This window comes from Rhinoderma darwinii, chromosome 12 (genome assembly GCF_050947455.1).
Source record: "Rhinoderma darwinii isolate aRhiDar2 chromosome 12, aRhiDar2.hap1, whole genome shotgun sequence".
NCBI classification, from domain to species: domain Eukaryota; kingdom Metazoa; phylum Chordata; class Amphibia; order Anura; family Rhinodermatidae; genus Rhinoderma; species Rhinoderma darwinii.
The window spans coordinates 38,566,182-38,581,450 of NC_134698.1; the positions used below are offsets into that span (position 1 = coordinate 38,566,182).

A 15,269-nucleotide genomic window follows, 5' to 3' on the forward strand; every position below is an offset into this window, starting at 1 on the left:
TCCACGTATATCCATGGTATAGAGATTCCCACTGTAAGAACTATATGGCATATAATAAGATTAGCTGTTAGAAGCAGAGTGTTTGTGGGAAAGTTGATGGGCCAGCATAGTTCTCTGATCTCCACAATGTAATCCATCAGTTGTGGAAATGAAAAAAAAATTTGCTAAACCTACATTTTCTTTGAAAGAATGTAGATTTTCATTTTCACGGCCTACTTCCAATAATTTCTGCAAAAAATGCTCACTATACCCCTAGATAATTTCCTCAAGGAGTTTAGTTTCCAAAATGGGGCTACTTGTGAGGGGTTTCCACTGTTTTGGTCCCTCAGGGGGCTTTGCAAATGCGACATGGCCCCCGCAAACCATTCTAAACAGCCATTTATTACCACATATGGGGTACTGTTTTACTCGGGAGAAATTGCTTTACAAATGTTGTGGTGCTTTTTCTCCTTTATTTCTTGTAGAAATGAGAAAAAATATTCTAAACCTACATTTTCTTTGAAAGAATGTAGATTTCCATTTTAACAGCCTACTTCCAATAATTTCTGCAATAAACCTGTAGGGTCAAAATGCTCACAATACCCCTAGATAATTTCCTTAAGGGGTGTAGTTTCCCAAATGAGGTCACTTTTAGGGGGTTTCCACTGTTTTGGCACCGCAAGACCTCTTCAAACCTGACATGGTGCCTAAAATATATTCTAATAAAAAGGAGGACCAAAATCCACTAGGTACTCCTTTGCTTCTGAGGCCTGTGTTTCAGTCCAGTAGCGCACTAGGGCCACATGTGAGATATTTCCTAAAACTGCAGAACCTGGGCAATAAATATTCAGTTGCGTTTGTCGAGTAAAACTTTGTGTTACAAAAAAATTGATTAAAACTGAATTTCTGCAACAACAAAAAATTTAATTTGTAAATTTCACCTCTACTTTGGTTTAATTTCTGTGAAACTTCTAAAGGGTTAAGAAACTTTCTAAATGCTGTTTTGAATACTTTTGAGGGGTGAAGTTTTTAAAATTCGGTGACTTTTTTTGGGGTTTCTAATATATAAGGCCCTAAAAGTCACTTCCCTACTGAACTGGCCCCTGCAAAAATAGCCTTTTTGAAATTTTCTTGAAAATGTGAGAAATTCCTGCTAAAGTTCTAAGCCTTGGAACGTCCTAGAAAAATAAAAGGATGTTCAAAAAACTATGCCAACCTAAAGTAGACATATGGGGAAGTTAATTAGCGACAATTTTGTGTGGTATAACTGCCTGTCTTACAAGCAGATACATTTAAATTTATAAAAATGCTAATTTTTGCAATTTTTCGCCAAATTTTGGTATTTTTCACAATTAAATACTGAATGTAACGAGCAACTTTTTCCAGTAACATAAAGTCCAATGTGTCTCCAGAAAACAATCTCAGAATCGCTTAGATAGGTTAAAGCATTCCGAAGTTATTACCACATAAAGTGAAAGATGTCAGATTTGAAAAATGAGGCTCTGTCAGGAAGGTCAAAAGTGGCCAAAGCAGGAAGGGGTTAATGAATGCTATTAATGTTATTGAACACATTCATAATTACAGATGCAAAAAGATGTTTTTTATACATAAACGTACATGATGTCTTCATCTTTTCTAGAGCTGGAGGCAACATGGGAAACATTTTGTCAATTCTGGTGTAGCTGCAAAGCCACTACTTGTAACAATGTGACACTTGTAACCCCAACCTTAGGGTCAAGATAAATTCAGAAGCCAATAGTATTAATTAAGAAGTCAATGGTAATCAGGAGAGCTGTTATGTTGGACTTCTTAACTGTCCTGTTCTAACTCGAAACTTGTCCACATAATCAGCAGGGACTGCTTTTAGTATAGGCCAAGTCAGTTTTTACTCGATTAGGTTTTCTTTACGCATTGATTTTATGCAGATGCATGTTAAAACGACCAACGTTTAATAAAATGTAAAGGTAATTTTTCGTGGCGTGATTTATTTTGTATAATTTTCAAAATCCTTTTTTTTCCTGGCATATAGAGAAGCCTATAGGAAAAACACCCCAAAAAAGCCACACCCAAAGCATGCTGCGTTTTGAAAAAAGTGCCACTGGCCATAGAAAATTTAAAAAACACGCCACTAAAGAAAACACAGTTGTATGTAGTTCATTTTATATTTAACTATAGACTTTAATGTAATATCTGGCCACACTAAAAATGTCACCAAAATGCCTCATACACACGGCCATGCCTGTAATCACTGTCTGCGATTGCGGGCATGGCCGGCCGGCAACGGCCACCCACCTGCATTTTCGGCCCCTGCTCCCATACAAAGCATGGGAGCACAGTCCGTAAAAAGCAAAAGATAGGACATGTCCTATCTTTTGCGGTGACTTTCTACGGCCCGGACACCTTCCTGTAAATAAACGGGAAGGTGTCCGTGGACAATAGAAGTGAATGTGTCTGTAATTGCGGACTGTAGTTATAGTCTGCAATTACGAATGATTTTTACGGTCGTGTGCATAGGGCCTCAGTGAACCAGTTCTTAGTAAGATCACTGATGTATGAGCTATATATAGTCACTACTGAATTGTAAGGGTATGTTCACACATTTAACAAAATACGTCTGAAAATACGGAGCTGTTTTCAAGGGAAAACAGATCCTGATTTTCAGAAGTTTTTTGAGCAACTCGCATTTTTCGCTGCGTTTTTCGCCAAAATCTGTACTGTTTGAACAAGGCCTTATGCTGGATTCACACGGAATGGAAATGCTGATTACCGTCCCAGGCACATGTATGAGATGTGAACAAATCATCCACATTCTGCTGAGCATTTTCCGGACGGATATGGGAGAATGCTGCAGATTTTTCTCATTCTGTTCTGGATGTTTACTATGATTTTCACCCTTTTCAATGTAGAATGCATATTTTGCTGCAGAAACACTGTGAAAATCAACAGATTCCGCAGCATTTCTGTCCCGTCTGAATCCAGCCTTTTAAGAAAGGGATTTGTGCTGCTGATGTAGTTACCTTATAGATGATTACTTAGACTAGATAGAATTTAGTAGAAATAGAAATTCTCACCTGAGAAGTATTAGGTTTGTATACAATTCCTCTCTCTTTCGTCAATGTAAAAAAAAAGAAAAAGAAAGATATTCTTTTAATCACTGACAGCAAGCGGAAATTTTGAAAATGGCCTGGAGTTGAAGTACAAAGTATGTTAGAGAGTAGTAACCATTAATTATACAGTAATTAAATGGGTATTCCCATTTCTGCTATAAATGTCTAATAAATTTGGGTCCCACCTCTGGGGCACGCACCTTTCTCTACAAAATGGGCGTCCCTGTCCCCCATCCTACCTTTTCCCGCTGTCGCTTCTCTCCTGCCACTGAGTTACAAGTTGGCCGCGAGTATGGAAACAGCTGAGCTCGCTGGGTTAGGGGGGATTCACACGAGCGTGTATTCGGTCCGTGCGGGCCGCGTGGTTTTCACGCGCCACGCACAGACCAATACAAGTCTATGGGGCAGTATAGACAGTCCGTGCTTTTTGCGCAGCGTTTGTCAGCTGCGCAAAAAGCGCGACAGGTTCAATATCTCCGCATATTTCGCGCATCACGCACCCATTGAAGTCAATGGGTGCGTGAAAACCACGCAGGTCGCACGGAAGCACTTCCGTGCGAACCGACTGAAACAGCGCACCAGCTGTCAAAAGGATGAATGTAACCAGAAAAGCACCACGTGCTTTTCTGTTTCCAAACATCCAAATGGAGTGTCTTTGAGATGAGCGAACCCGGACAATCGAACCGAACTTCACCGGGTTCGGCCGAACCCGGCAAAAAAATTTCCGGTATGCGACGTCCGGAGATAGTCACTGTCCAGGGTGCTGAAAGAGTTAAACTGTTTCAGCACCATGGGCAGTGACTACCGATCCCAATAAACATGAACCTGTGAAAAAAAACGACGTTCTGACATACCGAGAACTCCCGGCTTCTTCCTCCAGTCTGACATCCCAGGATGACAATTCAGTCCAAGTGACAGCTCCAGCGAATCACAGGCCAAGCACAGGCTGCAGCGGTCACATGGACTGCCGCGTCATCCAGGGAGGTGGGGCCCGATGTCAAGAGAGGAGCGTCACCAAGGACGTGTCACCAAGGACGCGTCACCAAGGCAACGGCCGGGAAGTTTTCGGTAAGTACGAACTTTTTCTTTTTTTTTAACAGGTTGCTGTATATTGTGTTCGGAATTCACTGTCGAGGGTGCTGAAAGAGTTACTGCCGATCAGTTAGCTCTTTCAGCACCTTGGACAGTGACGGGCGTCGACTAGCCTCATCTCTATGATGGCGGCTGCGCGAAAATCACGCAGCCGCGCATCATACACGGATGACACACGCAGCTGTCAAATGGTTTTTGCGTGCGCAAAACGCTGCTTTGTTTGCGCGCGCAAAAACGCAACGTCCGTCTGTATCTGCCCTTATGCTGTTTTTCGTTACTCCTATTCACCTGCACTACTGATGTATTAACATCTGCAAATTGATTTCAATGGGAAAAACGTTGCTTTGTTCTGCCGGGAATTTTTTTATGCGGCCGGTTGAAAAAAATGACGCATAAAAAAAACGTTTGATGCTTAAAAACGGGTGAAAATCAGAGGCTGTTTTCACTTGAAAACAGCTCCATAATTTAAAGCCGTTTTTCATTTTGCGTGTGAACATACACTTAGGGTATGTTTACACCGCTTCTTTTCAGCCGTTTTGCGGTTCATAAACGCAAAAAAAAAAAACAGCTGAAAATCAGAAGCTGAACGCCTCCAAACATCTGCCTATTGATGTCAATAGAAAAAACAGCGTTTCATTCCGACGGGCCGTTTTTTAAAAACGGCGCGTAAAAAAATGCCCTGTAAAATGAAGTGCATGTCACTTCTTCAGCCGTTTTTGGAGCCGTTTTTCATTGTGTCAATAGAAAAATAGCTCCAAAAACAGACGCAAAAAACGCATCAAAAAACATTTGATGCTTAAAAAATGGCTGCAAATCAGAGGCTGTTTTCCCTTGAATACAGCTCCGTATTTTACACCCGTTTTTCGCTTTGCGTGTGAACATACCCTAAGGGGAATGCAGCCGCTGGGAATTAGCAAACGGGGCTCACCAGAGGTGGAGCCCGTCCTAGTACCTACCAGGCATTATGGCATAATCTGTGGATATGCCATAGATGCCTAAGATAGGAATAACCCATTAAGCCCTTTTTACATGCTCACCTACTGTGTAAATAGATTTTAGCAAAATTCTGTATTCCCATCCAAAATGTCTGCCAGCAGAAAACATGCAGTGGGAGCCAGATCAGACCATCTCCAAAGCATGCACAGATAGAACAGCTGACAGACGACAACATCAAGGGTATGTTTACATGAGTTGTTTTTTGGGCCACGTGGTCAAAAAATTAATAAAAAACCGCACATGGTTTTACTGCGATATGCCGTGGTTTTTAGACGGTATAAGGGTACACCTGCAACTGTATGTAACTGTATTCTTAAGAACAAAGGAGATTTATCAAAACTAGTGCAAAAGTGGAGGCGTTACCCATAGCAACCATTTTCCGTTTTAGAACTTTGAGCAATTCTTTCTTGTTTGAAACAATAAGCCTGTAGATACTACAGGCATAAGAACGTTCTCTAATTTATAAGAAGGGTAGAAAATAACCGAATTTTCACAGTGGCGCAGTATGGTCTACGAGATTCTTATCTCTGTTCAGGATAAAAGTAACAGTTCTCAAGAGTAATTCCAAGGGTATTTATTTGCACATAAAAACAACGCGTTTCGAGGCCGTACCGGCCTCTTCATTAGGCAAAGTACAAATGGCAAAACAGTACAGCGTGCTACCACTTTACATAGAACAAAGTCTGGGAAAAAAAGGGGACAACCGATAGAGCATGGCCATTATGTATGACTCAGGATTGCAGGTCACAGACAACACGGCCGATTGTAGGCAGGTGGATCGGCCGCAATGAGATAGGTATCTCTGATAAATAAATTGTTTAAGAAAGTCAAGGAGTAGGTATATAAAAACCACACAAGTGTATAAATATGTTTACATAGATTGATAAAAAAACAATGAATATATTTTTTTGTCTGATGACCGAGAGAGAGGAGAACGGCCAGCATATCGGTCTCTTTAGCTCGTGGTGTCATGGTTAGTAGTATGTGATTTTTTTGTCATTTGTAATTATAGAATTTCGTTACTGTATATTGTAAAGCCATGCCTGTATGATTTACTTTTATGTATGTGCTACTATGCCTTCTTTTTGTTTTTTGTTTTGTCTCTGGTTCTTTTTCTGGAAAATGTTAACAAAAACTATTTGATTTAAAAAAAATTATTGGGCCATTTGATGCACTATGTGCGCTGTGTTATTGTTTTTTGTTTATATCTAGTTCACTCATTTATGTCTTATTATCCCATATTCTCCATTCTCCCCTCTAGTATAATAGCCCTATATCCGTACTATACCAAATAAGAACATAGTGACAAATAGGGATGTCCCATGGTTCCATATCAGGGTGAGTAGTTATACAATATTATATAATATAATATAGGTACATACATATAAACTTAAATGACCATAGGAATTACTTCAGTGTAATAAAGGTATATAACATAACAGATGACATGTCATCAACTTATCCACGTATATCCATGGTATAGAGATTCCCACTGTAAGAACTATATGGCATATAATAAGATTAGCTGTTAGAAGCAGAGTGTTTGTGGGAAAGTTGATGGGCCAGCATAGTTCTCTGATCTCCACAATGTAATCCATCATAAGGTAAAGCATCTACCGAGACCTGCTATAGACTAGTCCATCTCCTGTACAATCCAAGTGTAATCACCTTAGTCTTGTCATTGCTGCTCCCTGCTGCAGTGCTGATTGCCATTCCCTGGTATCGGTGGGATTGAGCTGATATTAGAGCTTATACTACATGGAATATCCTGATCTTTCTTTACAGTAGACTCGCATTACATTTTCTTGCTGCATAAACTAAAACAACAGGGGCAACAATGGCAAACAATAACACCAAAGAATGGTGGCCGAGTATAAAATGAAACAAATATTACCACCCTGTTTGTTACCATTGATTCTACCCATTTATTAGCTGGGTTGTATTGCACCCTTTTTTTTATTTCTCTATTTCTTTCTCATTCTCTCTCTCTCACTCTTTCTTTCTCATTCTCTCTCTCTCACTCTTTCTTTCTCATTCTCTCTCACTCTTTCTTTCTCTCTCACTCTTTCTTTCTTTCTCTCTCTTTCTCACTTTCTTTCTTTCTCTTTCTATCCCTTTCTCTCTCTTTTCTCTCCCTCACTTTCTTTCTCTCTCTTTGTCTCTTTCTTTCTCTCTCTTTCTTTCTCTCTCTCTCACTTTTTCTTTCTTTCTCTCTCTTTTCTCCCTCTTTCTTTCTCTTTTTCTCTCTCTTTCTTTTTCCCTCTCTCTCTTTCTCTCACTTTCTTTTTATCTCTTTCTTTCGTTCGCTCTCTTTCTTTCTCACTTTCTTTCTCTCTCTTTCTTTCTCTTTCTCTACTTATTTTTCTCTTTTTTCTTTCTTTCTTTTTTTCTCTCTCTCTCTCTCTCGCTTTCTTTCTCTCTCTCTTTCTCTTTGTGTGTGAATAACTATGGGAAAAGCAGGTCAGAGAAATAATAAAAATAATTTACATTTTATTTAATCTAGATTAAAAGTCTGTAATATATATACAGATGAGTTGCCAGACAACCGGAAGCCTCCTCCTTTGGTCCCATCTTCAGCTGAGGCCCTCTGGATCCAGCAGCGTTTTTTCTTCACCACGGCCAAAAGCCTGGCGGCCTATTTTAAAGGGGAAACAGCCTCCCATGCCTTGCATGCGGATGAAGGTACATCATTTGTTTAGCCATTGTTCCTATTGCTGTTTGACTCTGCTCCTGACCTTGGCCTTATTCCTGTCTCGCCCTTTGGATTTGCTGCATGGTTCCTGCTGCTCTACTCCTGGTATCAACTCCTGGCCTGACTCCTGACTACGGTTCTGTCTCTCCCTTCACCTTGCTACTTCATGACTACTAATTCATTGACGATCCCCGGCTGTGTTCCTGACTCTACAGCGCACCTACCACCAATTGGTAACTATTATAGGGACCACAACCTGGGAATCTGATCTTAAAAGTGTGAAAAGCAGTGACATTCTTTAGACTTCGCACCCTAGTCTAAAAAGCACCAAACCGATTGTGGTTTAGAGGGTCCGCTTCCCTGGTGAGCAACATAATACTGTCTGCAGACCAGGCATTGTAGACTGATTCCCCTTTAAATAGGCTGCCAGGCCAGATGTCATCAGCAGCATCGGTTGCACCGGCAATCTGACGCCACCGACTGTGGTGAAAAGGATAGTCCAGCAGGGCCATGGCTAAAGATGGGACCAGAGAAGGAGATGTCTGGTTGCCTAGCAATGGGACACGGCTGTGGGCTGGAGCTGCGGCCACATGCCAGGACACATTGCTGGAGCTGGGTGAGATGAGTAACAATTTGAGAAATGCCACCATCGCTAGGACCATTGACACAATAGCTACAACAGTGAGCTTGTAAATAAATGATCAATATGAGACATACAATCTACTGAATAGGGGAGCTAGTATTTTAAATAGGAATCTGCAGTAGGTTTTCATGTGCGTTGTGTGTTACGGTAGGTATTAGCTCCACTGAAGCAGGAACTTATGGGATAGAATACATATAAAGAGCTGAGGACATATCAGCATTATATACATATAGAATAATAATGATTATAAGATAGAACATATGAATAGTGTTTCTTCATTTATATGTACATGCTTTCATAGATATGATATATATTACATTTAGGAATTACCAATATTTCTATACTTTTGTGTGCATCAGACAGAAAAAAAAATTGAATAAATAGGAGGTCACAATAGAGGCTGAAATCCTTGGACATGTCAATAAACCAATACTGATCACACAGTGTTTTACATCTTCCAATTACAGAGGCTGACGTTCCCCTCGCTCAGGCCCAGGGTAAACCCTCCCCTCTCTATCTTATCGAGCAGAGTTGATAGGTGATGCTGGAAGCTATGTCTGCCAAGATACAGGGCAATGCCATTGATGGGTTAACTCTTTATGCACCAGGTGAATCTATAGCACATTGTTCTGCAAAGAACTGGGGGCCACTTGACAGCAAAAGGGTTGGACAGCTGGCTTCTAAAGTAATGGTAGTACAAGTAGATTGCCTGAAGAATAATTGAATTTCGGGGCTCTTCTGAAAGCAAACACTGGCTGCGCTGCCTCCTTTCTGTGCTGTACAGGGTGGCAAACTCACTGATTCAATTATTTGCTAGTAATTCAATGTATACTGTGTGCAGCATTTTACTATTGTAAGCTTTAAAGGGCTAGGCACAATTTAATATATACATGCCAACATGCAAAGAATTCCAGATGTCTGAATATCACACTGAAGTCCATCGCCAGAAAATACTGATCTACCTAATGCTATGTGTAGTTATTATTATAATGAAGTCTGCAAACAATATTAATAAGCCAAAGAGCAGGTCAGTACTAGCTATGTTTACGGCTTTCTGTCATCGACTCTGTTTCATATGACTCCCGCTTTGATCGGGCAGTGCTTACATATCTCCAATCTATACTGTTTCGCAAACGAGAGCGGGTATAAAGGGCATAATTAATTCAAGGCACCAATCATCTGCAGTAAGTTCTTGGTATATGAAGGCGACTAACGCTGTATTTTCCAGTATCTCCTCTCTCTAGATTGCTAGAATTGTAGACGTATAAAGCTAAATGTGTTATAAATGCACATACACATATACTTCCTATGAATGACACTTCCATACATATTGTCATACAACCTGTTGCATTACCTGTCCACGTTATAACAGTACATAGCTGGCAGCTGCTGAATTTATTATCTTCTATTCATCGGAAAGTCTAGTCTATGTTTAATTGCGATCTGCCAAACATTCTAATGGTAGAGTTAAAAAATATTAGGTTTATAAAAAGTAGAATTACCTAACGCATTGATATTTGTGAACGTCTTTGTGGCTGCTCATAAAAAAAAGAGCCATATATTGATGTTAATGTAAATAATATATATAATGTACTGCTTGTCTGCACAGCACTCCACTCCCCTCAAAAGCTCGAAACATTATATATCGCTCCTACTGGCGCTTACCTATTCATTAAATTAACCCATGTTCTGACCCAGATGACAAGGTCAGGGTCATATTTGACGTAAGATATGGGTTTATTTATTACATAAAGAGATTTAAATGCCTAATCCCTTTCTCTATCCTGAAGCGATTAATACGAGATGGAGCAACGTTTCAAAACGAGTGTTTTCAGTCTACTCGGGCACCGTGACTATTGGTGGCACATGTTCATCTCCATGCAGCACGAGGTCAGCTAGATATATAGAAACCTCATACATGTGATCGATAAAAGTGTAAGTATTGCGGGTGTTTGATCCAGGATCTTAATATTATGACGTGTTTTGCTGTTAATAGTCTACTTTATGTGTTTGCTATACTAGAAAAGTTCTGAATGATCTCGTGAAGAGGCTTTTAACCATATTCTTGGTGGCTTTAAATACATTATGAAAATGATTTCAACTTCTAGGACATGCAGTGCTTCATTACTAATGGTGCTAGTGTAAGTGCAGTGGTTCACCTCTAATTCACAACTCATTTTAGATAAAGCCCTAAGAGGCTAAAGTCACCAGAATGTAGCGTTTACTACAAAACTGAGTAAATGGAGCATTGGTATTCATACTATGGAGTGCAATACACTGATAGCATGAACATGAATGATTATCCTATCCAGTGTTTATATGAAAATGATATTATTTATATAGTATATGAAAAGGAGCAACATATAATCCTTTTACTATATAATCATTGTGTGCCTTCTGTTTGCCAGCTATAAATCAACACGATCCGCTTGGCCTTTTTTTTTTTCCACATTCAACAGCCACTATGATGCTCACTTTGTCATCCTATCTGTGTAGGCCTTTTAAGGGTTAATGTAATCAGGATTATGATCGCTTCTGTAATCAGCGTTAGCGAAAGAGTATTGCTATTTTTTCCTTTGAAAAGATGCTGCAGTGATGTGTGAAGAAGGCTGGCCTGCTGTAGGAATGCCTTTAAACCGATAGAAAGTGACAATGCGATTTACCTTGATGAAAATTTCTAACTCAAATGTCTACAAAGAATGTTCAATTTCATAAATATCTTCAATGCGCTGCTTATTGCCTTGCAGCAAAAAAAGTTAATCCTGAAATGCTATATTGTTTGCACTTGTATCCCCCCAAAAAAATGCATAAAAACGATAGAAAATAGTAAATAAATAAAGTTAACATACGGCTATGCTTTGGATATAACTGCAATATACTTCATGAATCTGATATTTTGTGTTGTAAAAAATAGTAACAACTAAGTCCCAGGATAAAAAAATAAATATGAAGCAATATTCGCTCAAAGCCCAAAATCAGTAAAGGAAAATATTCTGGTTGATATCAGATCTTTAGACACCTGGATTTACAGTACCGTGTAGCAGAGCCGAGTTATGTGCCATTGCAACACAATTTTTATTGTGTGATTTTTGGGGTTTGGTGAGATATATTACAATCTTCGATTTCAAGCTCTGCATTGAAATCAATGTCTCATTGTCTTTCCTGCCTGACCTCTGCTCACCCTCCTTCCCTCGTCCCAATCCTGTGACTGATCCCTAGCACTTTGGGGAGTGACAGGCCATTTCCATATGTTCTGATAAACAAGGTGCGGGTAGAGAGAGGAATATGATTAACCCCTGCTGATTTCCAATTCTCATCCACCTCTGAAGGACATGGCTTGCAAAGTATTAGCGCTTCAATCACATCCACAGATTGGGATGGAGAGATATTCGCAATGCCTTAGAAATTGCTCATAATAGGCCAACAACTAGGAATCAGATAGAAAGCTCTAATAGAAATGTACAGCCGAGGCATGCGGGAGAAACCACAATTGGAATGTGAATGCGTGTTTACAAATATTATATATATAGAGAGAGAGAGAGAGAGAGGCATAATCAGATACAGTTTATATGCGTATCTATGTATGTATATATGTAAATATATATATGTATATATATATATTTACACACGCACACACACACACACACAACCACACACACACACACACACACACACACACATACACCAAATCCTCTGTATTAAGACAGTATTAAAAACCATGTAATTTAGATATGCTGTTGCAGTTTTCCCTTTTTGCCACATCTAGAATATTCAATGATATCATAATTATCATATCCTATGTGCTCCTTTTATATAACACTAGGTAATATTTGCTTAACAAAGTTCCTAACATTATTGTAGTAGTAGATACAGCCTTTCACTTATATACCTACTCACAACTATGCATGGTCACTAACTTGCCTAGTAAAATACAACACAATACATTAGAAATTACAAAAACACAGCAAGACCAATCTATTAAACTTTGCACCAAACTTTGTGTTAATATTTAAATAGGCACAAAACATAGAATACATATATAGATATAATAACTTCATAGAATACAGTCTACATATCTTCATACAATAGGTTCACATACATGTGTTGCATTCTTGACATGGCTGGTAGGAGACAGTTGAGACTTCATGTGCACACACTCCTCAGTCCTCCTCATAACTTATATAGACTATGAAGATATGCCACATATGTTACCATGGAACATTTACAAAGTCACCTCTGAAAATGGTCCAGAACAGGTAGGATTCAATGATGCTCACAGACAGTGACAGCCAAATATAGTGATGAGTAAAACTTACAGACAGGTGCAGAAACGTTAATATAGATACAGCACTATTCACTCAGAGTCCCAGCTTTGCCTATATACAAAGGATAACACAATGGAAGGCATTGTATATTACATTATATTATTTGGGGTCTGGCAGTGTGTGTGTGTGTGTGTGTGTGTGTGTGTGTGTACATATTTATATATATTTATATATATATATATATATATATATATATATATATATATATACACACACACATATGTATATATATATACACACATATATATATATATATATATATATATATATATAAACACACACACACACACACACACACACACACACACACACACACACACACACACTCTCTATGCACATACATCCCATACATTTACAGTCCATGCATCATTCACTTAGACCTCATGCGGAACAACTTTTGAACTAGTAACCTTCCATTCCCGTACCCATGTCACCCCCTGTAAATCTATTACGAGACTGGCACTTTTCATACTCGGAAAATAATGAGCATTTCGTATAATAAACTTGTCATCCCAGTCACAGGCTCTTTCTGGAAACATAATTCCTATGTGCCCCTTGTGAGGGCACACTTCAAGCTAGCACAGGTTGCGGTATCAGTAACACATTGCCAATATACTTCGTTAATGGTAAATCTTTTTGCCGGTAAATGACGGGTTTTAGTGTTGTAGAGAACAATGCGCCGCCAGGACAACCCGAAAAACTCACCATAGCCAAGTGCCTGACATCCCCCCCAGATTCAGCTTCACCAGACCTGTCAGTAGGAGGTTTCCTTAAGAAATGGCACTGAGCAATGTATATACCAGGCGATGATGCCAGGGATGGGGGGTGTAGTGACTAAGGTACCACATTACAACTAGGCAGAGCCCCTCAAATCCCAACCCCTACGAGGAACAACTCATCACCTATAAGAGGAACAATACAAGATGCCACATGATTCCCATAGCTGCCACCTACTCACCGCTGCTGGTAAGAGCTGACCCCGGGCACATTGTGCGGGTGGCTCCCGTTGGCTCCCCCGCTTCTGGCCGCCCCGGGCTCGGGAGGAGCCCCTCCAGCTCCTGGAGCCGCCGTCACCTGCACGCTGAAGTCCGGGAAGATCCTGATCATTGCGGCGACCGCTGAGTAACTGAGCCCGGGCAGATCACATCCCCTGCCCGGGGAGCCCCGCACACCATCCGGCACTGAGACCCCGGGGAAAGAGGGGAGGGGGGATACAGACAGAGACTGAGACAGAGAGAGGAGGAGAAGAGGGAGAGCGGAGCTGCTGCACTCACTCACTCACTCACACCATCCTCCTAGTGATCAGCTGCCGCTACTACTGAGCCGCCTGCAACTAGTGACAGCCAGGGAACACACGCCGCACTGCACTCCAACCATTCACACTGCACTTCATCCATCCACGCACTGCACTGCACTGCAGCCACACACTGCACTCCATCCTTACACTGCACTTCATTCACGCACTGCATTCCATCCTCACACTGCACTCCATCCTCACACTACACTCTATCCACACACTGCACTGCAGCCACACACTGCACTCCATCCTTACACTGAACTTCATTCACGAACTGCATTCCATCCTCACACTGCACTCCATCCTCACACTACACTCTATCCATACACTGCACTCTATCCTCACACTGCACTTCATTCACAAACTGCACTCCATCCTCACACTGCACTCCATTCACAAACTGCACTGCACTCCATTCACAAACTACACTCCATCCTCATACTGCACTCTATCCTCACACTACACTCTATCTTCACACTGCATTCTATCCTCACACTGCACTCTATCCTCACACAGCACTTCATTCACAAACTGAACTCCATCCTCACACTGCCCTTCATCCTCACACTGCACTCCATCCTCACACTGCACTTCATTCACACACTGCGCTTCATCCTCACACTGCACGTCATCCTCACACTGCACTTCATTCACGAACTGCATTCCATCCTCACACTGCACTCCATTTTCACACTGCACTCTATCCTCACACTACACTCTATCCACACACTGCACTCTATCCTCACACTGCACTTCATTCACAAACTGCACTCCATCCTCACACTGCACTCCATTCACAAACTACACTCCATCCTCACACTGCCTTTCATCCTCACACTGCACTCCATCCTCACACTGCACTTCATTCACAAACTGCCCTTCATCCTCACAATGCACTCCATTCACAAACTACACTCCATCCTCACACTGCCTTTCATCCTCACACTGCACTCCATCCTCACACTGCACTTCATTCACACACTGCGCTTCATCCTCACACTGCACGTCATCCTCACACTGCACTTCATTCACGGACCGCATTCCATCCTCACACTGCACTCCATTCTCACACTGCACTCTATCCTCACACTACACTCTATCCACACACTGCACTCTATCCTCACACTGCACTTCATTT

At 40.8% G+C, this 15,269-nt stretch overlaps 1 protein-coding gene across 5 annotated transcripts in view; it reads right to left on the minus strand.

Annotated features, from left to right (window-relative positions):
• The window catches only part of NPAS3 (neuronal PAS domain protein 3), a 573,247-nt gene extending 559,094 nt beyond the window's left edge, over window positions 1–14,153 (minus strand). For 3 of the 5 annotated variants that reach the window (XM_075844509.1, XM_075844510.1, XM_075844508.1), the window contains exon 1: window positions 13,793–14,153. In XM_075844509.1, the coding sequence (XP_075700624.1) occupies window positions 13,793–13,941 (149 nt within the window). In that variant the 5' untranslated portion in view covers window positions 13,942–14,153. Of the gene's footprint in view, window positions 1–13,539; window positions 13,612–13,792 lie in introns of those variants that run through there. The other 2 variants (XM_075844514.1, XM_075844512.1) reach the window with 1 other exon arrangement.
• Between the last annotated feature and the right edge of the window lie 1,116 nt (window positions 14,154–15,269).